Below are 25,451 nucleotides of genomic sequence, written 5' to 3'. Positions count from 1 at the left end.
AAGTATTCTGATTACTGCTATGTTTTTTGAAAAGTATCTTATATGTTGCAATTCAGATCAGAAGATGTATCTAATTGCAAATTTCACATTTGAGAATGTGTGTGTGTCCTAAGTTGCTGTATTTTGAACATACTGCAGAACATGGGACTTTAATGCTACTGAAACCTCTTGTAAGTTATAGCAGATTAAAACATGTAGCAAGTTTTTTCTTTCTTTCTTTCTTTCTTTTTTTTGAGGGGAGGAGTTATTTACCTGTTTGTGTTGCTCGAATCTAATGGTATTTCAAAATAATAGCCAGTCGGTAGTTATCAAATTTGTTAATTATCTTGCTTCATCCAAGTAAGGAGAATATGTACTTCTGCAGGAAGAGTTTATAAACACAGCCTTTATTGATAAACTAATTTGTTAGTACTGTTATCTATCTGTACTGAAAGATTGCTGATATGTCCTGTTTTAAATATTCTATTCAGTGGTAGCAAACTATTTCTGCTGCTGTTATTCATCAGTGAGAGAACTTTGGGAGTGAGTAACATTTTATCATTTGATTCTTAAAACTATCCTATTAAAATTATGAACTACAAATTTTAATATGTTCTTAATGTGGAATACTATGTATTTAGTAAGAATAACACTAATGAAATGAAGCTAAATTGCAGATATGGAATTCACAATAATGCAGAGGTTAAGTTTAAGTAAGAAGCTTTTCTAACATTAGCGATGACATTTCTTTAAACATTCACTTCTAAGTAAGGGATAATGGAGCTTCCAATAGAAAATAAATAATGGATGCATATTGGACTTAGACTGTAAAATTTTAAAACTGAAACTTAACATAAACATTAATAGCTTTGGCTGAAGTTACTTCATGTTACGCCATGTTATTAATAGTGATGTTTTTTATTGCTGTGACTTAAGAAACCTTTGTCCGTATTTGCCATCAAATGAAAGACATTTCCTTTTTAGGCTGTATTTTATCCAATATGTTAACTATCCAATATATTAACTAGCAAATATTCTTTTTACCAGAATTCATGGTTCCACTCTGTGGTTGTAATTAACCCTTGAGACAGATGCATTTTCATCATTGTTTTTGGTCATTAACAACAGGTCAGTAGCAAGCAGATGAATTTGAAAGAAACTGTAAGAAAAAAAATCTTTCCTCTGTCAGCTTTCAAAAGCCAGGGTATGAAATTCATATCTTTGCCTTGGCTGAGAGGTAAGCAGAAGATTTTAATTCCCATTTCTCTTGCTCCCTGCTCCCAGTAAAGTCTGCATGTCAGTGTCTGTACAAGCACCTCTAATAAATTGTGTATATGTTGCTCCTGGGCTGTTTGTCCCTTTGACAGAGGTAGGCAAGGTCTTTTAGGATTAAAAAGTGGATATTCTCTCAACGTTTTTCTTAAAGGAAAAAATTTTTGATAGATGTGTAGTTAGCATGGATGCTGACAACATGTCATTGAAGGGAGCTCAGATAAAATCTGTTGTTACCCAGGCTTGCCTAGCATCATTCTTCTGGAGTTGTGGATGTTCAGGTGTGTCAGTTTTCTTATGAAACTTTTTTTTTTCCCCCACATTTTGACACTTACGTGCAGATTGGTTGAAGTTAATAGCAGTTTCTCAACTACCAGGATGGAACAAAAAGTGAAATATTCTGTTATTGGTGTAATATATAGATATGTACCTGAGAGGCATGATTATTTGTAGATGCTGTTGATCTTGCATCTTCATCTACTAATTATTCTTGGTGATTCAGACCTAAAATGTTAAGACATTAATTCATGAAGCCTAAGCTGTTACGCATCATGGGCTATGAATAATTTTCAAATAGGTGATTTGTTAGAGTCAGAAATTTTCTTCCATGTGAGCTTCTAGGATTTTTGAAAGATCTTTTTTTTTTGCTTATTTCAAGAGAAAGATAAATGCATGATATTCATTGGCAATGGATGTTACGAATTCTCATTAGGTTGTTTTCACAGAGGTCTGAGTATTAATTTTTTAAAAATGTAATTGCAGGAAATTAACAACATTCGTCTTGTTTATTTTGTACCAGCTATGTCACCTATGTTTCTTCTGCCTTACAGGAACCTCTGAAATTACTACAAAATCACATTTGAAGTAATTAGAAAGTTTGTATGTATTTTAAGATTAGTTTCCTTATCTGACAATCAAACTGGTTTAAATGGCAGCTGTACACTGTCCTTCCTTTTTAGACATCTTGCCTTTGATGTTTTCAATTTCATTTCATTTCAATTTCATCAAAGTTCATTTGCAAAATGCAAGTTTCAGTTTAACATTGGCAACTTATTTTTCTACTTCTCCGTATACTTTTTTTAATATGAATGTGCTGTTACAGTATTTTAACTTGAAATATCAGTGTTTCCAGGTGCTTTGAAAATAACTAGATAGACTCGTATGAAGGTAATCAGGACATTAGTGTTCCATCTACACTGAAGGAAAACTGGAATCTCTGACTGTAAGAAGCCTGTAGAAAGTACTGTTGTCCCCAAGTCCCCTGGGAGGTAACTGCATTCTTTTCAACTTCAATAAATATCACAATCAGTGTATATATTTTTGAAGATAGTTGCTTATATCATAGTGGATACTTCAGCCAGTTACTTAAAAAAAAAATCTTAGTAGCATTGTCTATCTACTCGCTTTGCACACAATAACAGAGCATTATAGGAAAGACATGCTTTCTAATATGTCCAACCCATTCTTCAAATGTATCTTTTTTTTTTATTGTTGTTATTGTTCTGGAGTGACCCTTAAAAAGGACAGCAAACTACTGATGTGCTTCTACTTCTGAAGTTTATCCCAAACGTTAGAGAGCATACTTTACAGATGATTCAGTAAACTCCTTTGTCAAATGATAGGTGGGGAAAGTATTCTCATATAAACTACATTCATATGATGTAATTAATAGATGTTTTTATGTTACGTAGTCTTTCTTTATTCTCTTGTTACTTGTGTTAGTGGCAGAATGGGTTGATGTAAATCTTGACTATGTTCGTGTCACATCCATCATAGAAGTTAGTTAACTTTCCTGTTCCTCTCAGTTTGTCTTGCTAGTTTTTATCTGTGTGACACATGTCATGCAGTTAACTGCTTTCTCATTCATTAAAACTCAGATCTTCAAATGCAGTAAATCCTTTTTCTTTACCTACTGGCCTGAATTTATTGGGCACTGAACAAAAAATACCCTGCCTGGGTTTGTTTTGGAAGATACCTTGATATTTTCAGTATATTGTAAATGCTTATAGAATTTAAAAGATGATAAAGCAGCTGTGGAAATAGTAGCATCCTGTTCTGAGCATATCATTCAAATTTTTGAAGTTAACACTGTAACTTACCTGTTTTTAAAGGAGTTTGTATTCTTTTTGCCCGTCTAAGTACTTTTATTTTTTTCTTATGTGTGCTTGTATGGTGTTTAGATGTGGCTGGATTATATTATTTTATCATGCCAATTTACAGTTTATTTAAACTTATGTTCCATGCATGAAATAGAGTGCCTTCTGGCAGAGTCAGCTTTAGGTATTAGATTTTAGAACAGTTACAGTTCAACATCTTGAATTGAAGGGCATAGTAAAATTAAAACTAAGTTTCATGTAACTTTGTAATTTGAACTACCACATATAACTACTCTTGAATTTTTGAATAATGCATGCTAATTTTTGTATAACTCTACAAGTTACCTGCCTTTTAGTTGAAAATATTATGTAATTCTATACAAAAATTAATTCTTATTTCCTTTTAGATAGAGATGTTGTTCTGTGACGGATGTTGTGTGTACATAGATAGTCTTTTCTAACTTTCCAGGAATTGAGCTTCTGATAACGAAACCTTTCCTGTTCTTAAAAATTCTGTTAGTTTGCTCTTTATTACCAGCAAGCAGCAGTATTTGCAGTCATCTCTGCCTTTTTCCATGGGTACTACAGAAAGAGAGGGTTTTTTTAAGCTCTTCTTTGCTACTCTAGATAGGCATATTCACATCATTATGTTTTCTGCTATGTTTTGACCATTCCAGGGAGCAAAGATGACTTTTGGAGCTCATGATTTGAACGAGACCTAAATTTGAAGAGAAAATATGACATTATAGATCAAAGATTTCTTTACAGGTCCTGCCTATCCAGTAATAGATAATATTTTGGCTTTACTGCAATGTAGCAGGCAAGCTTATGGCAAGCAGGCAAACTTGGGACTGCATTTCAGCAGTGGAAACTGGCTTTGCAGAATCTTTGTGTCATTTCTTCCTGCCCACTATTTGATCTAGCCCAAGATACGCTGTTGCCAGAGGCAACTCTTGTATTAATGTTGTGTTGGCTGCAATGTAAAATGGTTAGAATAGAAATCCAGTCCATAATATTTTTGGAGATCTCTAGTCTCTTTCTGATTGCAATTAGGCAGATGTGTCTCATTCCTTTCTAAGGCTCTTGTAAGTCAGATGGGAAAAATCTTCGCCTAGATAGTCATTGTAGTCACTGTTCCATTCAGAACAGTTGCAATAACCTGGCTTTATTTATTTTTTAACAGTTTTTATTCTAGAAAAATGGTGAAGTCTTTATCTAGAATCTACACTACTAAATGTGTTTTGAACTCCCTATCTGCTTTAAAGTAGCTTTGACTCCCAGAGATTCAGATTGAAATTACAGGTTTAAAAAGCAGTAGTGTATTGTCACTGTACATCACAGTTATATCAGGATAACTTGAGGATTTTATTAGTTGAATTACCATAGCTTCTGTAAGCCCAAGTTGTAGATCCAGGAGCTCATTGTCTTAGTTGTCTTAGTTTGGAAAAATGTAAGATAAAAGATAGTATTGGGTGGTTTACAGTGGCAGTATTGGTCAAAGGACAAAGGACTGATGAGGTATTTTTGCATGGTGGATGCAAATGGAAATGAGCCTGCCTGTAGTTTAAATGATATGGTCTGATAGCATGGCCTAAAATGTTTCTCATTTGTCTTCTCTCCCTCCCCGATTCTTTTTCCTCATGGAATCATATGATTTATACATTTGCATTTAGCCTGTGAGTACCACGTAGTCTTTTATTTCCCCACTCCCATAAGGGTAGTAGTATCTATGTTTGTGTGAATGGGAAATTCAGTATCTTGTTTGCTGCTGCACTTTTTTTTTAAATGAGATATATCATGTAATTTAGACCATGCTGCTTCTCTGAATGATAATAGATACTTTCCAATTTGCTGTCCTTGTGTCCGAGAGGTCTTACTCCTTCCTGCCTCTCCATGGTCAGGTCAATGCTCTCTGTCAGTATGCCCTTGAATTACCAAAATAGCTGGGATCTGCAAGAAAAAGTGAAATTTCGTCTGTTTTCCTTTTGTTTCCCTCTCTGCACCAGTCTTGTTACCAGCTATTTATTAAATTTGACGGTTGTGAGTCTTGGGATGTTTTATGTAGTTTTTTCCTTCAAGGCTCTTAGAAAACAGGTGAAAGGTGAAGTTGTTAAAAAGCTGCTGTAGACCTTGGAAAAGATTACAGTCCACTCCTGGAGAAATGTGTAATACAAAAAAAAAGTTGTGAAAACTAAAGGCTGTTTGGAGGGGGGAAGAAGGGGTGCAGTGAGAGGTATCCAGGAAATATGTTGTGTTCGTGTATCGGGAGCAGAAGCAAGATTTTTTTTGTATGTGGTGTTAGAATTTACAGGAAATACCAGAATAATTTGAGGAATATTTTGAATCAGACTTTACTGTTATTATGCAGACTTTGGGAAGGAAGGCATGAAGAGGGACCTTTAATGTCTTTTTTTAAAATGACAAAAAAAAATCATTATTTCAGAAATTGCTGTTTTCATGTCTTGAGATAAGCCCATTTGTGAATGATGTAGCTCCTTTTGTTGGTGGCAGTGCATTTCAAAACAAGCCTCTGAACTGAGCCTGTTTTTTTTTTGAGCATTTCCTTAGCAATATTGTTCATGAAGACTGAGAAGCAGTTAGAACTCCCTCTTCCTACTTTTAACCTCAGATTATTTAGAGTTGCAATAATAAAAAATGCTTTGCAAGCCAAATCCAAAGTATGGTGTGCAGCTGGACACTGTAGATGCCTACATTACCAGGGCAATGCCTAGATGGCTGTAAGTAAAATTCCCAGAATAACTTCCACAAAAATGTTTATATAGCTCAAAAAATGAACAGGTAAATGTTTGGACCTTTCAGACTCTATTGGCAGTCTTAGAGGAGTTTGCAGATATTTGATATTTGTGGTATGGGAGATGGGTGTTATTTTTGGATCCAACTCTATAAGCAAATGTGATTGGATACAGCATGAGCTATTGAGTGGCAGGTGTCAGGAAACGTTGAACTTTTTCATCCTATTTAATCTGAAGGTTTGCATTGTCTGTGTTTTAATGAGTAAGTGGTTGTCGTGTTTTCAATAACTATGAAATGTATTTTGTAGTAATTTGATGTGTAATTTCTGAAGAGTATTAAGGAGGGCTCTTAATGTACACATTAAATATTATTGAATGGATTTCATGTTTATATAAAAATATAGTCCCTAAGTTATATTCTTCCTATGCTGGTGCAGTCTTGCTTTCAGATATCATAAGCATGAAGGAGGTGAGCACAGTTCAGAACACTATGAACATTTATTCCTTTTCATGCTGTTGCTTTATGGCATCATGTGAAGTGGTCTCTGTTGGAAGAGAAGCTTGTACAGCTGACTTTGCTTCTGTTGCCTGATTTAGCCTTAAAGACCATTCCTATCTTCATGGTTTAAAACCCCCCACAGTTTAGAGAATATGCTGTATTGAACAGGTAAATACAGCAATGCAAATTTATCTTCCGTGGATCATTTAGAGTTTGTGTATAAATGGTGTATCATCTTTATTGCCTGTTTTTGAACTTAAAAGATGAGATTGGTGTTTGTTTCAGTTAAGGCTGTAACTGCTTAGTAGCACAGCAAAGTTGAAGTTTCAAGAGCAAATAGTGTATCTCAATATCGCAGGGTTTTTTTAAGCGTTTGGAGTTTCAAACTACGTTTTGCTTCTATTGCTAAAGAAAAATACAACAAAATTTTCTTTAGCATGTGACCATTACTTCTAGCTACTTAGAATACTAAGAAAACTTCGGGGAAAATAAGCATAATCGAGTCTGTGCAAAAATACCTATATGATCTTTCGTATGAATATTTTCGCATTAGTATAACTAAAGTGGTAGAGCATACTTTGCATCTAACAGTGTAAGTGCTTAACAGATTTATGATTTAACCTGCTTTAAGGAGGTTGCTACCATCATGTTATATGCTAAGAGTAATTGGTACTGTGTAAAGGTCTTTTTTCCTCAAAAATATGTATTAAAAAAAAAATAAAAACCCAGTCAATCAATCCTTTTTTCAGGTCCCTTCACAGATGTAGTAACTACAAATCTTAAACTACGAAATCCATCAGATAGAAAAGTATGCTTCAAAGTGAAGACCACAGCACCTCGTCGATACTGTGTGAGGCCGAACAGTGGAATTATTGATCCAGGATCGTCTGTAATTGTTTCAGGTATGCAGATATATACTCAGTTATAAATTATGTGTTTTTAGACCTTCCGTGAAGTTCTCTAATAGTGATCTTACAGTCTATTGAGAGTGCATCAATCTTGTTTAAGATTTTTAAAAATAAAACTGTTCTCCTTCATTAGTGCAACTATCAAATTTTGGTAGAGATGCAGTGATACATGAAAACCTGCTATGCAGAAATACTTGCCATCACATTTACATTGCAGTTCACAATATGTGAGGCAGAAAGGAAGTTGGAAATGGGGAGTGGCATCAACAATGTCTTTGCTTCAGTCTGCTGTATTCATGCCTCTATCTTGAAGTGGGACGTTATTTGGCTGCTGTGATGTGTTTCCACAAGTTTTAACATGGCAGCTTATAGCATTAAAAAAAAAATAGAATGATAGAGTAGTTGTTTTGACCACAGTAATGATACCTGTTTTTTGGACTCTATTGTTTCGTAATTTCTCTATTTATTATGTGTTAAGTGGCAACCACTAAATCACTTTTAAGAAAGGATATTTTCTCTTATTTTAGGTGGAGCTATAGTTTAAAAAATCTACTATGTGTTACTATAGAAACATTCCTTAATCTGTTTTTTGGGAGGTGGGGGAAGGAGAAGCAGAGAGTGAGCCCAGAGACCAGATGATACATTTTCTTTTTTCCATGGAACTCCATGTAGGTTTGACTTACAAACTTTATTTTGACAGTAAGCAGAATTTTGGTAGCTGGACATACAATGGTTTAAGGTTATACTGGACTGTCAGAAAGGCTAGATGTTAAGAGTCATGGGAGTGGACATTCTCAAAGACATGGGAAAAGAGTAGGTAATAGTTTTTTGGCTTGGTAAATACTTTTTGGTAGGTCGGTCACTTGATCATTTTGAGGCAGAAATCTTCTGAATAAGGAGATTTTCAAGGCAGGAACTGCAGGAGATGAGAGTACTATTTTCCTGTGGACCGTTATGTTTCCCAACTTGGAGAGATGGAATAAACTTTTAATAAGTTGTGGTTTTATAGGCTATAGGAGATCTAGAAGTTCACACCGGTAGCTCCTGTAGCTTACAGTAGTGTAGTTAAGGTGATAATCTTTTGTAGAACCTCTGAAAAGTTGTAGCAAAGCAAGAGGGAAACACTGAGCAATCCTCAGAGCTTTTCAGTTTCATATACCTAGGCCATTTGAGAAGTTTAAAAGAAGTTGGGAATGTAGTTTCAGATGATGTATTCAAAAGTTGCAAGGAATGGCTCAGGAAAATTTTGAGTTTGATTGATTAAAACCTTAGAGTAACTTTCCTTGAAGAAGAAAACTTTTTTCTAAACTAATGTGATCAGAGTAGAAAGTGACTGTATGAAACTTCAATACTGCTTTCTGTGTACAGTCCAGCATCTTGTGGTTGAAAGATCACTTACTGAGAGAATATTTTCAAAATTTAAGCATACTTTATTTCCCACTTGAACTTCAACTTTCAGCCATTTTGTTCGGACCGTATGTTGATTGTTGGATTAGAACTGTCTGGTGTCAGGTATCTTTCCCCAGGGATATTCAGATCCAGTTAATGATCAAGATATTGCTGGACTTTATCTTCAGTGAATTGAATAGATTTAAGTATTCCGTTTGCCTGTTGTGACATGTTTGCAATTCTATGAATAGTTCCCTTTTTAAAATGTTCTTTTACAAGCAGTAAATAATTGAGTTGTAAACAATATTTCATCTTCAAGTTCACCAATAAAGGGAAACAGTATCATGTTGGTTGAGTCTTCAGTTTGCAGAGCTGTAAATCTTGGATATTCCTTTTTCTGTCTTACCAGAAGCTTATGTGCAGTTGTTTAGTTGCAGCAAGCCCAAGATGCTTTTCAGAGTTGTCTTCCCCAAAGTATGGCCTTACTTTTTTTGTTTGTTTTTTTTTCTGGGTCATTTGGTAAGTCAAGTGTACAGAGAATTTTTCTAGTGACCCACTTTCTCATCAGTCTCTTGACTGAATGTTTTCAGTGCTACCTCATATTATCTTTCATACCATTATAAATAGATTTCTCTTGCATATTTGTATAGAGAAGAATCACTATAACATAATGACTGAAACTCCATGCTCAAAACTGTATATTGAGATGTTTTTAGCTATCTTCAGACTTTATAATGCATCATTCTGATTCGGTCAAGCTAGTTCTTAAATTAATTTGTAGATGTAGGACTTAGCCACAGACTTCCTTTAAAATGAGTGCTATATTGTCTGTAGTGCAATTTTGAATCAGTAGGTAACCTTTTTCAACTGTGTTTATATATATTTCCAAAAATACTAATTTGGTAAGCCCCCCCTTTTTTTTTTACTATTGATTTGCATTGTTTACTTTTTAATCTAATGCTCTAAATTCACTATTTGTTGTTGTATCATGTATAGTAATTGCTTGTTGTTGATTTTTTTTTCAGAATGTAGCATGTTACTGTTTTTCCTTCACAATTAAATTTGGTTTTCTGACCCCTTTAAAATCAATTTTGTGGCGATAAGTCCTCCTACTTTGAAAACTTAAGCTTGTTTACAAGAGTTACTAGTTTAAGTTCCCTTAGAAGGGATCTGAGGCTGTTCAGTGATCCCAAGAACACGTGTTGAAAACTAGCTTCATGTATTCATGTGGTTTTCCATGATTATTTAAAACCTTCAAAAGCTCTTTGATTCCATGTATTGTCTTTACCTGTGCTGTTCAATTCAGTCAAAATTTCAGCTGTGACCAAGTGGTCAAAGAGCATATTTACCCGAGGACTCTGCTAGCATAGAAAGAAGTCCTCGTGTTGGAAAGCTGGCTTTGCCACCTTTCAGGTTATTCCATCAGTTTCCCTGGCTTAGGAAGACTGAAGTACTACCTGCTATTCAATAGTCTATTGACAGCAATTTAAGAATTGTTCTATAGCTTGCATACTTGGAAGAAGCCTTTAATTTGCTCAGTTATGTTTTGGGCAACAGTGAGATCAGCGATTAAAGAAACCTGCCCTTTAAACCTTTCCAAATAGATTGTTTGAAATCATGTCAAATACTGCAGTTCCTTTATGTGCTACATTTGGGAAATGCATCCGATTCCCGTTATTTACTTTTCCTTTGATTGTACTGTGTACAGTGTTAAAGAAAAAGGGCAGTTGATCATGCAGTAGCAACCGCCTGCAACATGAAACTAATATCTGTGGTGTAAATTATATAAGGAAATACAATCCAATTCAGAAATCACTTTTTTTTTCCATAGGTACTAGTGAATTTGGAGTGGCTGTTAGTCATTTTGATATTATATTTGGTATTTTATGGAATATAATTTATTCTTACCAGGAAGATTTTTTTCTGAGAGTGAAAGCAAAAATGTTAAGCTGTACATGAAGGTTCAGATTTGTGGAAAATAGAATTTAGTTGATGAAAACTGTGCAACAGTATTGGAAGTTCAGACTGAACTGGTATAGGAATATATGGGGAACTTGTTCAGAGCATACAGCATGTTTTCTTAGCTAAATCAGTGTTTTTGCACTAGCATTTTCATTGCTATAAAATAGAGAAGTGTACAGATACCTGCTGATAAGATTCCATAAATGTAATTTTTAAGATTTTTAATTTTTATCTGAAATGACTTAAACTTCTATTTAATTTTGTGTAAAGATATACTAAACTGAAATTCACATTTGATGGAAGACAACATATTTATGCTGTCAAATAACTTAGCTCTACTGTTCACCCTGAGTCCTCATCTCTAGTAGTCCCAGTTGTGTACATATACACATAGACAGACAGAAAGACAGTTAAATTTAATTGTGTGGACCTGGTCTCCCTTCTGGAGTGAATCAATGAGTATTTTCAGACAGCAAATGTGAATAAGGGGTTAACGTAATAGTTTCTTTCAGGATCTGCTCCAGACAGACAATAAAGACAGAGGTAGCTTGTGCCTAGTGCGTATTCCTCTCTTCAGCAGTCCTCCAACACTATCCTAACAAACCTTGTATATTCAGCTATCTTTGCAAACCCTTATCCTGTGCCCCAGGATATGTGACTATATCCTGTTAAAAAAAAAAAAAAAATCCTGGTCTGTATTATACATGTCATGTTACTTCAGTTGCTTTGAACTCCTTAGCTGAACTCCGTGTCCTGTCTTCTCCTTACCTCCTCCCCCAACAGTGATGCCAGGGAGACCTGAGGAACTCTATGCAGTGTAAAAAGATACTGTCTGCTCCCAGATGGTATTGTAAAACTGTGATTCTGTATTTAAAACTTTAATTTTAAAATAGTGTAGAGTATTTATGAATTTATAATGCTGTAGAAATAACAGAGATCTTGAATAGTGTTGTTGATCATGATTTTTTTTTTGTACTGAGCTTATGTACACTTGAAAATAATAGCTTTAGAAATATGAATTTCTGTTCCTCACAGAATTTTCAGCTTAGGAAAGCTAAAAGTATAGTAAAAATACTGTCATTTAGAAAGGGTTTTGCTCTTGCAGAGATACCCCAGCTGTTTGCCTGTACTACTTCTGGTGTTTGTAGAACAAACTGTCATGTGTCAACATGTCCAGTTTCATCCAGGAGTTTTTTTGACCTGTACTGGAGTATGTACAAGTCTGAAAATAAACAAACAAAACACAAGGAGAGAGGGTTTTTTTAATGGTTCGCTTAAAATCACCTTTACAGGGAACTTAGTTTTGAATTCCTTCCTTCTTTTTCCTCTAGTAGAATGTGATAGAGGCTCCAAAGTCACTATACCATTTAGCTGCGTACCTAGATTTTGAAATAGTTTCAGACAAATATTAACTGTCATAGTGTACTTAGTTAAGAATGTTTTAAAACCTGAATAAAATGCATTGCTCTGTAACTAAGCACTATAAATCTAAAAAAAATAAACAGCTGAATTTGAAGGCGGTCTGAAGATGTATTATTAAAGCCCTGAGGCAGCTTTATCTCTTTTCTTTATAAAACTGTCCTGTAATAGTTGTGGTTTAAATGAAGTATTTTAGTAGCTTCAGTCCTTGCTCAGATTAATATGTCTTCAAAAATCAGTTGAGCTTTCCCCACTACATGGGCCCTAACATAAGTCCTCTTTCCTCCCCCCCTCCCCCGTCCCCACTGAGGAGCTGTCATAGTATGTACCCTAAGTCTTGTATTTTTCCATTCAGCTAATCATAAAATATGTCTATTGTACAGAAGAGTCTTACAGTGTTTGCTTGTTTTTTGTCCATCTGTCTTACAGGATTTTTTTTATCCTTATTTATATAATACCTTTTAACTATAGTAATTGCAAAAATAATCTTCAAAGCTAAACTAGACTGTTAAAACCCAAGATTTTTAACAATTGCTAGGTTTGTTTCCTGTCACAAGCTGTTGCTACAGTGTGTTTCTGCTCTATTTCCAAAACTGCTTTTTGCATTTTAACTTCAGTATCTGTTTAGTAAGAAGTAAATCTAAAGTGGATAGCATGCTTACTGCAGTAAGCTAAAGAACCGTATAATCTTACACTTCATTTTTCTTTTGAACAGTAATGCTACAGCCTTTTGACTATGACCCAAATGAGAAGAGTAAACACAAGTTCATGGTACAGACAATCTATGCACCACCAAATATTTCAGATATGGAGGCAGTGGTAAGTAAAAACGAGGTAGAAAGACTGTTGTAGATTTTTTCTTTTAAGATTTTATGTTCTAGCTTAAATGAATCACTTATTTGTAATTCATTTTTTGAGAAAAAATGATTTTTTTCTGAGCAAGTACGATTTCCATAAGTGAGTCAGGGTTTTTAATACTAAATACAAGCTCAGTGCTTGGAATTTGCATAGTGAACAGAGAGAAAATAGTAACGAGTCTCAGGTAAGATCATTCAGTATTAAAATAATAGACCTGTTGTATGCAGCTGGGTCTTACATGCAGCTAATAGGAAGAGAATAAACAGGTTGAGGTTGAAGGAATGCGGAGTATGTACAAACTGCAAGCCTGAAGTAAGCTATATGAAATGAATGCATTTGATAGAAATGTTTGTATGTGTTTATATGAAAAGTTGAATGGGTTTCTAAGGAATTCAGATACTTGAAAGGCTAAAACAAGTCCTTCTACAAGATAGCCAAGGTGCTAAAGCCTACACAAATGATAGATTTACTTTCTGTTTAATAGAGCATGCTGTTGATTCAGTTCTTGGGCAAATTGGTTTGTTGAGGATCCAGAAAGAAGAGGAACTTGGTAGGATGGATTGTGCTTGTTTGTTCAGAAGTCAGGACACCTGTCCCTGACTTCTCAAGCTGGCAGCGGTGGAAAGCCTTCAGTTGTCAGAACATACACTTTAGCAGGGCATACATGGGCTCTCATAATCAGGTACATTAGGGTTCAGGGGAATGATGCTCAGGCTGTGCTTCCTAAAGAGTGTTTTAAGGACTACCTGTCTTTTCATAGGTATGTTCAATGTTCACTTTAATAGCTCGAGGTAGAGGAGGGTAGGTGAAGTGAAGGGTAGAATTATATTTCAGTACTCACTCAAGGCCATTACATCTGGGCAGCCTTAGGTTTGATTATATGAAGGTAAAGACCACTTGTAGAATCTCTCTGCACTGGAAATAGTGGAAAACCTTATAGATTTTAAGCTTTTGAAGCTAAAAATATAACATACTTCTTTCTTGTCGGTCTGATTTACTTTTTTTCATCGCACTCTGATAGCTAGCTCTTGGTTATGTGCAGTAAGTGAAATGTAGCTATTTGGTGAGGATATAAAAATTTGCTTTAGGAACACCTTTCAAATAACTGCTTTCTCAATCTATGGAAGTATAGACTGCTGAGAAACAAATCTTGCAGAAAATTGGTAATTGTAGTTATAACTATATAAATGATGCCACTGGGAAAAAAAAGAACAAAACAGTACAAGGATTTCATGGAAATCTTGGATCCTTTAGTCTTCAGGACCTGCAACTTTAAGGTAGCTTCGGAGGACTTATTACTGGAAAACAGATCTCTGAGGCTAAAGATTTAAGGCAACCACATGAGTTAAAAAGTTAATTGTCATTTGGGCATAGAGATTCCAGCATATTTTACAGTTAAATGTATTAATAATTATTAGAATTTAATTTTTTTATAAACTACTTTGAAATATAGGCCCAAATCGTAATGTAATTCTACAGTATTTTGTGGTAGTTACAAATAGTAATTTAATGTAATGAGAGAGTGGTAAAAAAAAATCTGAAATATGGATAATTAAAAAGCACTTACTCTAGAAGTAAGTATAGAATCACTGAAAGATGTCTTTCAATCCTTTGTTTAAAATGGTACTTCTAAAGTAAGGAGTATATCTACCAGGAATAATAGGGCTGTAACTTTGTTCTTAGAGCAACCCAAATGGCAATTTTTGCTAGTTGTGTGTTGAGAAAACTATTTTGTTTTCCCCGCTCCCTACCCTCAGATCCCCTACTTACCTCTGGATCTAGTCTGGATCTACCCTTGCATTCAATTTATTATTGTTTAAAAGCTAGTCTGAAAATTGCAGCTAGAGTAAGGACAGTATTCAGCTATATATGAGGGAATTCTAAAAGCAAGTTCAAGAATTGCTCAATGTTTGCTTAAGTCTGACATGTTAAGTAACCATGTAATTGTTGTCTTAGTGGAAGGAGGCAAAACCTGATGAGTTAATGGACTCCAAGTTGAGATGTGTGTTTGAAATGCCCAATGAAAATGATAAATTGGTAAGTAAGAAAAGAGTAAAACTATTTGATACGCTGATTTTAGAGTATCTGAGGAATTGGTCTTGATTTTTTTTACAAGCTGTGTAAGTTAAATGGATTGTAGGTATTTGTGCTGAATTAAATGGAGAGGAAGGATATGTAGTATGCAACTTCTCACGGATTTTTTTTTCTCTGAATTTCACTGCAACCTGATCTTACAAGCATTCATTGTTTGATGGCTGCCTCTTCTAGCCCTTTATGATACATTGTGAATTCATATAGTGTTGACAACGAGTTATTAATGATTTATTGTAACTTGCTTTGTGGTATCATTGCCATATATTTTTAGTTAGGTGATCATGATATGTTAGAATTTAGGAAACTCTGTAGTCAACTGATGGCTCTACCTGTAGGGTATAGCAAAGGCACATGCTTAAAATTGATACCTCCAGGTTTGCTTTTGTTGTCTTTCTACATTGACTAATAAAGAGAATCTAGAAAACCAGCTTTAGGAATGAGTCATCTAGAAAGCTGAAGCTTGGTGAGTTAAGTCCTAGCTATGGTGTCTAAGGAATCATGTCCTAATCAGTTAGAGGAAATGAATCTTAAATAGAAGGCAAACTTAACATTTGACAAAAATGCTATGGTTATATAGTTTTTATTTACTACCTGTAATAGCAGCTCATCAGTTCTGGAGATAAACTGAACGCCAAATTATGCTAGTGTAAATATGCATAATAATGTATGGAGTGAGCTATATTAAATTTCAGTATGAAAGCTGATATTCTACAGGCATGGTTATACACTGTAGTGCAAACAGGTTATGGTGTTGCCCTTTACATATTATGTGAGTCCTGTTGCAGCTTCTCTTTATTTTAAACATTTTATTGCTGTCAGATTTTTTTTAATAAAAAAGTCTAAAACGACATGCTAATGTGGACAGTGAAAACTGAATTAAATCCTTTGCTTTTTAAAATATTAAGTGCTTTTAATTAAAAAATCCTGTTTCTAATTCAACTGAAATTAGAGAAGGTTAGAGGTAAGTGTATACATACATAATGTTTTGGGAGTCCTAAATAAATCTTTGAAGGTAGTAGAAAGGACAGATAATCAGACAAAAAATAAATTCCCATTACCTCTCACATGCTGCTGATTTCAAATACAATATATTCTAATTATGTAGGAGATGATAATTTCATGATGAGACTGAAGAATTCTGTTTTGTGTTGCCTGATAGTTGGAGTAATAATTAACTGCCAGTTACCTACAGGTTTTGAAGAATGTGCCAACTTCCTATGCATCAACATTTTGTTACCCTGCTAACTAACTTTTGATTTATTGGCTCCTAATACTGTTACTTTTTTCCCCCCTTTTTAGTGCTGCTTTTAGCATTGTGAATTAAAGTGCTGAAGCACGATTTCTGTATAAAATAATCTATAGGCTATATTGGGGTAAAGTAGCATGAATCTATGCATGTAAAGACTGTATCATTAACATGCATAAAGGGTTTGAATGAAGGATTTGCAGCCATTCTTTTAATATACCTTTTTGAGTAAGGATATTTTTTTAGACCAGATGTCAGTATGATGGTATAATTTTTTTTTATAAATGTAACTTGAGATGCAGGCTTTTATTCAGCTGTCAGCTGCCTATAATGTGTTAAATGCTAAACCTATAAAGGCTAAACATTTATTTTGAAGATACTTGGTTGGTTTTTTTTCTATGTTTATTAGCATGTTATTAAATTACATCATAGATACTAGAAAAAAATGTATTGTTTTTAATTTTATACTAAAATGTAGTTAGAGAAATTTAATGCTTTGTACAAAATTAACATCTTTTGTACTTTCATAATGTGATACCTTCATATTATTGCCTGTCTGTAATATTTATATTTTTCTAAGTAGCAGCGTGAGGTTGCAGAACCTAATCCTTTAGCAGTTGATTTAGTCGCTCCCTTAAACCTTACAAAAAGAAATCAGCCAGGTCCTGAGAGTAAGGCTCACCTGCCACCTCAGGATATATCTACATCAGGACACAAGTATTTCACTCCAGTCAGCAACAACTTTCTTCAGATGCCTACCAATCCTAGCCAGAAGATTGACATGAAGGAACCAGTCAGTGAGGTCAGACAGCAGAAGAAGCAGGTTTGTTCCAGGGAGATAAGTCTTAGGACTCCAGTGAGGTGTCAGTATTACTAAATGAATCCTTTTTAGCTAGCGAACCAACAAAAAAAAGAAATTGTACCCTGCTTACTCATAAGTAAACTTTTTTTAATTATTTTTTTTTTAATCCCATTAGCAGTGCCTTTATAATGTAGCAGGATTTGGCTCTTGGGCTACCTATGATTGTATTGTGAAAGATGCAAAATGCAAGCAGATGCAGTAGACTAAACCATGGCTGCTTGTTTAGGAATTCATGAAATTCTTGCAAATCAGAATCTTCACATAGATTTATTACATAGATATATTAGCTTTTAATAGGTTCTCTGTTACATTTAATACTTCACTTGATCTACTTACCTGATATTCTGAAGGATGCAGTGTGGTCATGGTCCAAATCACACAGCTGGGTAGCAAATCAAACAAGAATAGAGGCTTGAATTTGTAATAGGAGCTATATCTGAGAGTATTCCCATGTGAATGCCGTGTTTTTATAAATGGTGACAGTTGTATCCACTGGATTTTTAATGTCTGCTGAAGATAATTGTATGCTTTGAGCAGAGTTGCAGGAACCAGCTTCTTAATATTTTTTTAACTTTCTTGCAGCCTTTTGTGTGACTCTTCACTTGTATTCAAAATTAGTAACGCGTTTTTCAGATATGCTGTGAGGCTTAAAGTTCATATTTGTGCAATGTTTTGTTTTCCTTTAATAAGAAATGCTCTAAGTGCAAAATACTTTTTCCATACGTACTTTATATTAGTTTATAACTAATTAGCTACAGTTAAATGCTATTTTATGTATTTACTGTGTATTTTGTGTATGCTTTCTTGGTGCCTACTGAGGTCAGTGTTAAGAAACTTAAATATTCCTTTCTGTCTCAGTGGCATTTAGTACAGAATGTGAACAAGTGCAATATGCTTCTGGTTCTTAATATTTGTGCTAATCAGAATTGGGCTGGTAACAAGTTTTTGATTAGATTATTATAAATATAGATTTCGTTGAACTATATTAGTAGCTGGATTGTTTCAATTTTAAGCTATGAATAATTTTTCTCTAGGTAAGTAAGATTCTCAAGCCATTCTTAATATTTGTAGAATGATATAGATGCAAGCAAATCTGCCCCAGTACTGAATACATCTAAACAGGATGGACCGATGCCAAAACCACATAGTGTTTCACTTAATGATACTGAAACAAGGAAGCTAGTGGAGGAGTGCAAAAGACTTCAGGCAGAAGTTATGAAGCTGTCGGACGAAAATCGGCACCTGAGAGTAAGTTCTGCTTCCATGTTTATATTGTAGTGGGTCTACTCTTACTGATTGGAACAAATACTGAGTAGTATATCTTCTTCTTCTTTTTTTTTTTGTGCAGTCTTTCTGCAGTTAAATATGTAGCTAAGTTTATTTCTAAAAGTTGTATTTATAGACTGATCTAAGAATTAGTGATTCTTAATGCAGGAATATGTGCAAGTAAAAATTGACATTTAAAATATATTTTCCACTCCTCAGTGATTGAGATCTTGTCATTGTTGTGAATGAGGTACTGAAGCTACACTGTTTTCTTCTTAAACAAAAAGCAGTAAAGATACTCCCTTTTAAGATGGTCTCAGTTATTTTGGATATCTCTGCTTCAGACTTAATTTGTAGCTTTGTGTAAAACTGCATCGTTACTCATTCTTAAAAATGAGTAAGTGAGAATGAAAGCAGTAACACTGTGTATCATAAAAAGTTAGTGAACAAGAACAAATGAGTGACTAAAGGTCCAGTAACTTTATATAGTAATACCATTTCAATAACCTGTAACTTGTCAATATGTGACTTTTTGAGGTTTTTTTTGTGTATTTGTTGTTGGATATCTGAAAATTTCAGTGACTATCAAAGCCTTTTAAAGAATCCTGAAATAATGTTGTCTCCTTACCTGTAATTCTGGTGACATTGAAACATTGGGAAAAATACAGCACAAAATCACTGGTAAGGAATTACTTTTGTTTAATTCTTACTATGTGAGTGAAAGCAACAATCTTCATTGTGCCTAGTAAGAATTCCAGAATCTTTCTTCTACAGAAGTAAGCAGATACACAGGTGGATTATCTTCTCATTTGAGATGTTATAGTTTGCAGACTTCACACTTACTTTGGATTTTGGTGTGGTACAGTGTTGTTTTTTTAAATGACTTCTTACTTTATTAAATGCTCACCAGTAAAATTGGCTTTTGAGTTAAATTTTCATGATTACTAAGAAGACACATTCATAAATATTTTGCATGTTTTTTTCCCCCCTCAGGATGAAGGCTTGAGGCTCAGAAAGGTAGCACACTCGGATAAATCTGGATCACCCACAGCCTTGGCCCTAAGAGATAATGGCTCTAATTCTCTTCCTTCGCTTCTTGTTGTAATTGCAGCCATTTTCATTGGATTCTTTCTAGGGAAATTCATCTTGTAGAAAGAATGAGTGAGAGAAGCATGCAAAATGCAGCTTCTTTTTTCTTTTCTTTTTTTCCCTTGGCCAGAAAAAAATTGTTTACCTACCACTTCATTGGTAGTATGGCCCAAGTGACCATTTTTGTGTACAGCATCATAGCAGGCTTTGCCTTTAATGATCTCACACGGTTAGAAAACACAATTTAAAAAGACAAACTGTTCGGCTACTGGACAAAATTGTACATTAAATCATCAATAGCAGATGTCAGTTGCATATTCAGTCCTTTATGAAAATTCATAAATAAAGAATTGTTCTTTCTTTCTGTGGTTTTAATAAGAGTTCAAAAATTGTTCAGAGTCTTGTAAATGTTATTTTAATAATCCTTTAAAATTTTATCTGTTACTGTTACCTCTTGGAAAAATGATTTATTAGATTGCTAATCCCACTCATTCAGGAATATGACAAGAGGTATTCTGGGGGAAATGGTGCCTCGTTCTGTGTAAATTTTCTCCTTACCTTACTTTGCTAATATCATGGCAGAATTTCTTTCTTATCCCTTGTGAGGCATTGTTAAGAGTTTTTCATCCTTACAATCCTGTCCCATAATATTTAACATTACAAAAGAAATAAAATTGTTAACAGATTTTCTGCTGGGTAGCCTGTTTGTGTGTGTTGTATTTTTAGAAGGGATTCCTAACAAGTTCATTGTTCATGGTAATTTGCTACTTGTAACAAATGGCTATTTAAAAATTTGTTTGCATAAGTCTCTGGCTTAGACTGTTGTAATTGAAGCTTGAAAAAATTAATAAGGGTTTCCATTCTGTTTGTTAAAAAGTAAACTGTTTTCTGGCTGCTTTCAGCTACAGAGGAGAAAATTATCCAACTTGTTTTGAGACGGAATAATTTGGATATCCAGCAGGTATAAATAGCAGAAATAAATGTTTTTAGTATATTAACAATTTGCTTGGATTGTGCAGGAATGTAATAAATCGACCTTCTGTTCAATCTTTGGGTCTTTTGGGTGTCTCTAGGTGTCAAGTTATTATCCTTTGATTTCATAAGGATACTTAATTCAAGAATGCTACCTTACTCAGTTTGTAATTCCAATTTAGCAGATACTCAAATTGTGTTTCTGAATGATTCAGACACCCATAATGAATTCCATGATGCAGAAGAGTTGATATTTACTAAGTGAGCCTTAGTTGCTCACCCTTGGAAAAGGAGAGTAAATTTTATGCAACTTCTTGCATATCTACCTACATTAACCATGTATATCTTATTTTTAAAGAATGCATTTTGGGGTCTGAAATGCTTCCCTGCACTTAATCTTATGTCTTGCCTCATCTCTGAATATGTCATTAAAAATATTGAAACAAAATATTATCTGTGCTTCTGACTAAGCATAATCCAATACAGGGAATTACTTGTAAACTGAAAAATTATGGAAGAGATACACTCCTGTAAGCAAAATCGTGTATGCTCTTCGACAGCTTGACTTGATGTGGTGCAGCAAAGTGTGTTAGACCTTGGTATATGCACACATTATGTAGCTGAGAAAAATGTTCTAGAGAAGAATTACATTATCTTGGTTGCCTTTTGATTTCTAGTGCTTTTTTTTTTAAAAAAAAATGATTACATTATGTACTGTCATTGCTGTCTGTTATATTTTTATAAAATCTTGCATATATGCAAGGAAAATGATGAAGAAAATACAAATACTGCTTATCTTTTCACTTAAGCATGCAAGTACAGATGTTTCCAGTTATATGTTCCAGTGTCTGCCTTCGAGTCTCCTTTCACTCTGGTGACGGGAAGAACTATGTCAAGGTCCTAATTATTTTGATTCCGCTGGTTCAGAATGGTGTAATTCTCCAATTTTATCTCTAACAGAACATTGACACATCAAACTTTATAGCCTGTTCCAAATTGATTACATGGAAAATGATGAGGGCACTAATGTGCAGCGTCAGACAGGGCAGTCATCTCTACCTTGAAGGGAGGAAATAAAATAATAATAAAAAAAACAGCTGGGGAAGATCTTGAGAGTGTACAGAGATCTTGCTGTACAGAGATTTTCAAGGGTAGCTAGCGCTTTCAGGACTTGCAAGCAGGAAACAGGAGTTGTTTATCAATGCTGCCAACTCAGGTTTGATGTCTGGCAGCAGTACTGTGAAGGGCTACCAGTAGTAAAGTAAAAAATAATGTTAAAATCAGACTGAAATATTCTTTTAATAAATGCAAGACAGGAGCAGGAACAGGTGGTACAACTTGGTTGGTCATGGTTGGCTTAATGTCTTCAAAGTGAAAGTGTGCAAAGTGCTTATTAATGATACAAGGAGACTGTTGGTGTCTAGTAATCCCTTCATTAGCTGTATATAAAATGTAATGCTAAAACTATTTTGCTCTCAGGAGTGACTTTAGATGAGATCAACTGTATTCGGTGAATTATGTAATATGGATTAAATTGCTTGTCTCTGTTCCTGAAAAGGTTAGAACTTTTTGCTTTGTCTGCCTGCTTACTTGTGAATGTAAGCATGGGGAAATAGTCTTCTCTGCTCCTAGTGATACGATGAAATGACGGTACCTATAAAGTCATGTGAGACTAAATGCTCAATTTTAGTTTAATATGCATCAGAGGTGGTTTTTCTGATTTCTCAGAGCAGAGTGGAACACGTATACAGTCTCAAAGTAGAATTTTACAGTTTTATAAATTTAGCACTTTTAAAAAGAGATAGCATAATGGCTTAGGGGAAAAAAAAACCTTGTTAAGTAGAAAATACAGCTTCCCAAATTTAACCCACTTAATTATATCAGGTACATTAAAAAAATGTATTTGCATTAATGCACAAACTATTTGTGCATTTTTGCTGATTCTCTAAAAGCTGTTGACAGACACTATTGTCCAGGCTTGCATGTTTCCGCTGCTACGATTGAAGCTGATTTACATATCAGAAAATAACAAACACTAGCTTGAAACTTCATTATCCTCTTGGGAGGAGTAGGGGTGAAGGGATGAGGTGGAAGGGGGACATTTTGCCTGAGGGGAAAAGACAAAGTCAATAAGCAAAACTTATTTTTCAGGCCTTCTTCAAAGATATTAAAAGCTGAAGTGTTAATAAACGATTGAAAATGTAGTAGTGTCCTTTTTATTTTGAAACTTCTCCCTGAATATATATTGCATAGACTTTACTAATACCGAATAGACCTATCTAGTTCCCTTTACAGGCTGTATACTGCCCTACTTTTAGCTGCTGCTTGTAAATATGAAGCTGGTTTGGATGAAGATTCTGTATTTGAATGAAGAGCACGTGCCTGAATCCACACAACACTGAGGATGCTGATGGCTTGTCAGATTTATATACTCATCCTGGCAAAGGTAGTTTTCTTTTTCCTGTTTGGAGTCCCTAGATACTGATACTTCAGCAGAGTTGTCAGGGCAAACACTTATCTGCCTGTGGTAAAAGACGGAATGAGATCTACTTAGCTACAGAACAGCCATAATAAACATTTACTATAGTACGGAAAAGCCCTGCTCTTTGTATTTACAGCTGGGATAAAATACTACATCTCTGCTTTCTAACCACATCGCTGCGAACAGTACACCTCACTGCTTTGTTTCTACACCGATTCCTACTGAATGACTTTGCAGGGTGAGTCCTGGAGCACAAATTCTTGTGTAACACTAGAGAGTCCCTTTTTGCTGACCTTGACCTTCTGTGGCTGCTGTAGTCTGGTGGCACATCTAAATGTTGGCCAGGAGGGGGAGGCTGAGCACAAGAGTCAGTTTTCCCAAGTGCTTGAGCTCCTCTAGGAGGGACTGGGAACTAGTGACATAATTAAATATGAGAGATTTCTTTATTTCCTTCTTTATTTTCCAGGGACACTCAAACAGAGTAACCAAATTATAATCAGAGGTTCTGATTTCTTTTTGTTTTTGTCCTCCCTCCTCTTTCTTCATAAGAGTGCAAATGTTTTAAGAAAAATTGCTGATACAGTCAGAGCTGCATAAATAGAGGTAGTGATAATGTTGCCTTTAAATTTATCTTTTAAATCAGAAGTAGTTATGTAGAAATATCTTGCTCAAAAACAAAACTTGGTTTTATCTGGCTTTCTCATTAGATTGGAAGGTACAATTTCTGTGCTTTAAGCTGGTGCTGCCATCCACAGAAGCAGTCATGGTCTCTTTCTCTTGTGCTTGGGCCAAGGGTTATGTGTCTGCATAGCCAACTGGATCTGGGGTCTGATTTGGTGAAAAATAGTTTGTAGGGGGTATTAGCTTTGGTTTTAGCTAAATCTGTGTTTGTGATCTAAGCATCTCCAACCATCTAAAGTACAAATTTATCTAATCCCTGGTGCCAGTCTGGGCGACACTGATAAAACTGTCAACTAAATCTCTGTTTATAGTTACTTCTGTTGCAATGGTAGAATGTTGTTCCTTCCCCATTTTCTTTAAAAAAGAACTTTAAAGGCTGGTAAGGTATCTAGGCAGGGATGCATGAGACAGCTAGTATTGTAGCTAAGGTGTCTGAGCTCCGACACTTGGAAGTGAATGATAAAAATTAATTGAAAGATGATTGAAATTTATTCTTATTTTTTAAAATTATATATAAAAAGCATTAAATGATTTAAAAATTTTTGATCTGTTTATCATCCTGCTTCTGCTTTAAAAATACTACTGTAGTCTGCGAATAACTGTTTCAAGATGTTCTTAGAAGTTAGTATTTCTACTAATGCTGATACAGGCTCAAGTGCATAGGTGAAGTCAGAGGTTGTCAGTGGTGATCAAAGTCTAGACTGTTCAGAGTGGATAGTAATTAAACAGCACTCTTTATGATCTTTCAGTCTGCCTTGTAACAATGGTTTATCCTGGTTTTACAGAGGGGGGAGCTGAGGCACAAGTGTTGAGGCAGGTGCTTGGGAAGGGATGTTTTAAGCACAAGCACCTGTTCCCTTGCACATACTCCATCCTGCTTCTCGTTGAACCTTCTTTGGTCCTTGTCCAAATGTTTTGGGTTTTTTTTTGTTGGGTTTTCAAAATGCTGCTTCATGTTGCTTGGAAATCTTTGATAAGCTTTTAAAGCACCTTGTCAAGGACCTAGCAGTTGTCTTTCTGGAGCTGTGTTTTAAACAGGCAGAAAATCTGACTGAAATGTCAGAAGCGTGAAAGGTTGACTGGGATTATGGACTGACCTCTACTAATGGCAGCAGAAGGAAAAAAAAAAAAAAGCATTTAGGTATTAGAACATAACAGTGTTTCTGTGTAGCAGAAGAAAAATCTGTGGTTCGTGTGTCATTTGTACATTCAAGTGCAAGAAAACAAACAGTCCTAAATCTATATGGCTACTGTGTTAGTGGTATTATATATATTACTGTACCTGTGGGGAAGGCAAGATATTTTTCCTTGGCTACTTTTAGTCCAAATACAGATGATACAGCTACACTTTGATTTTCTGAGGCACTTCCTAAAAAGTGCCAAGTACTTAAAGCCTAATCAGGTTTGATTCTTGCAAGCAAAGTCACTCCAGCGATAGTAGACTGTTAGGGAAACTAAATCCACTGATGTTTTTTCACCTGAAATTAGTAAACTCTTTGCTGTTATTACTGCTTTTCAAGCTGCAGTACATTTATGCACTGGCATAAGGGCTGATTTAAAGTCTGTTGATAATGAGACTAATAATTACCTTGATTATAAAGTTGCTGCAGTGTTTTTGATGGTT

At 34.9% G+C, this 25,451-nt stretch overlaps 1 protein-coding gene across 1 annotated transcript in view; it reads left to right on the top strand.

The window, feature by feature from the left end:
- Window positions 1-20,739, top strand: part of VAPA (VAMP associated protein A) — a 29,485-nt gene extending 8,746 nt beyond the window's left edge. Inside the window, exons 2-6 of the mRNA XM_062570121.1 lie at window positions 7,349-7,501; window positions 12,993-13,096; window positions 15,092-15,172; window positions 18,409-18,585; window positions 19,597-20,739. Coding sequence (XP_062426105.1) covers window positions 7,349-7,501; window positions 12,993-13,096; window positions 15,092-15,172; window positions 18,409-18,585; window positions 19,597-19,755 — 674 coding nt within the window. The 3' untranslated portion in view covers window positions 19,756-20,739. The remainder of the gene's footprint in view (window positions 1-7,348; window positions 7,502-12,992; window positions 13,097-15,091; window positions 15,173-18,408; window positions 18,586-19,596) is intronic.
- The last annotated feature ends 4,712 nt before the right edge of the window (window positions 20,740-25,451 follow it).

The sequence above is a fragment of the Rhea pennata genome, chromosome 2 (genome assembly GCF_028389875.1).
Source record: "Rhea pennata isolate bPtePen1 chromosome 2, bPtePen1.pri, whole genome shotgun sequence".
Taxonomy (NCBI): domain Eukaryota; kingdom Metazoa; phylum Chordata; class Aves; order Rheiformes; family Rheidae; genus Rhea; species Rhea pennata.
The sequence above is the reverse complement of the archived record's forward strand: the minus strand, read 5'-3'. Positions and strand labels throughout refer to the sequence as shown.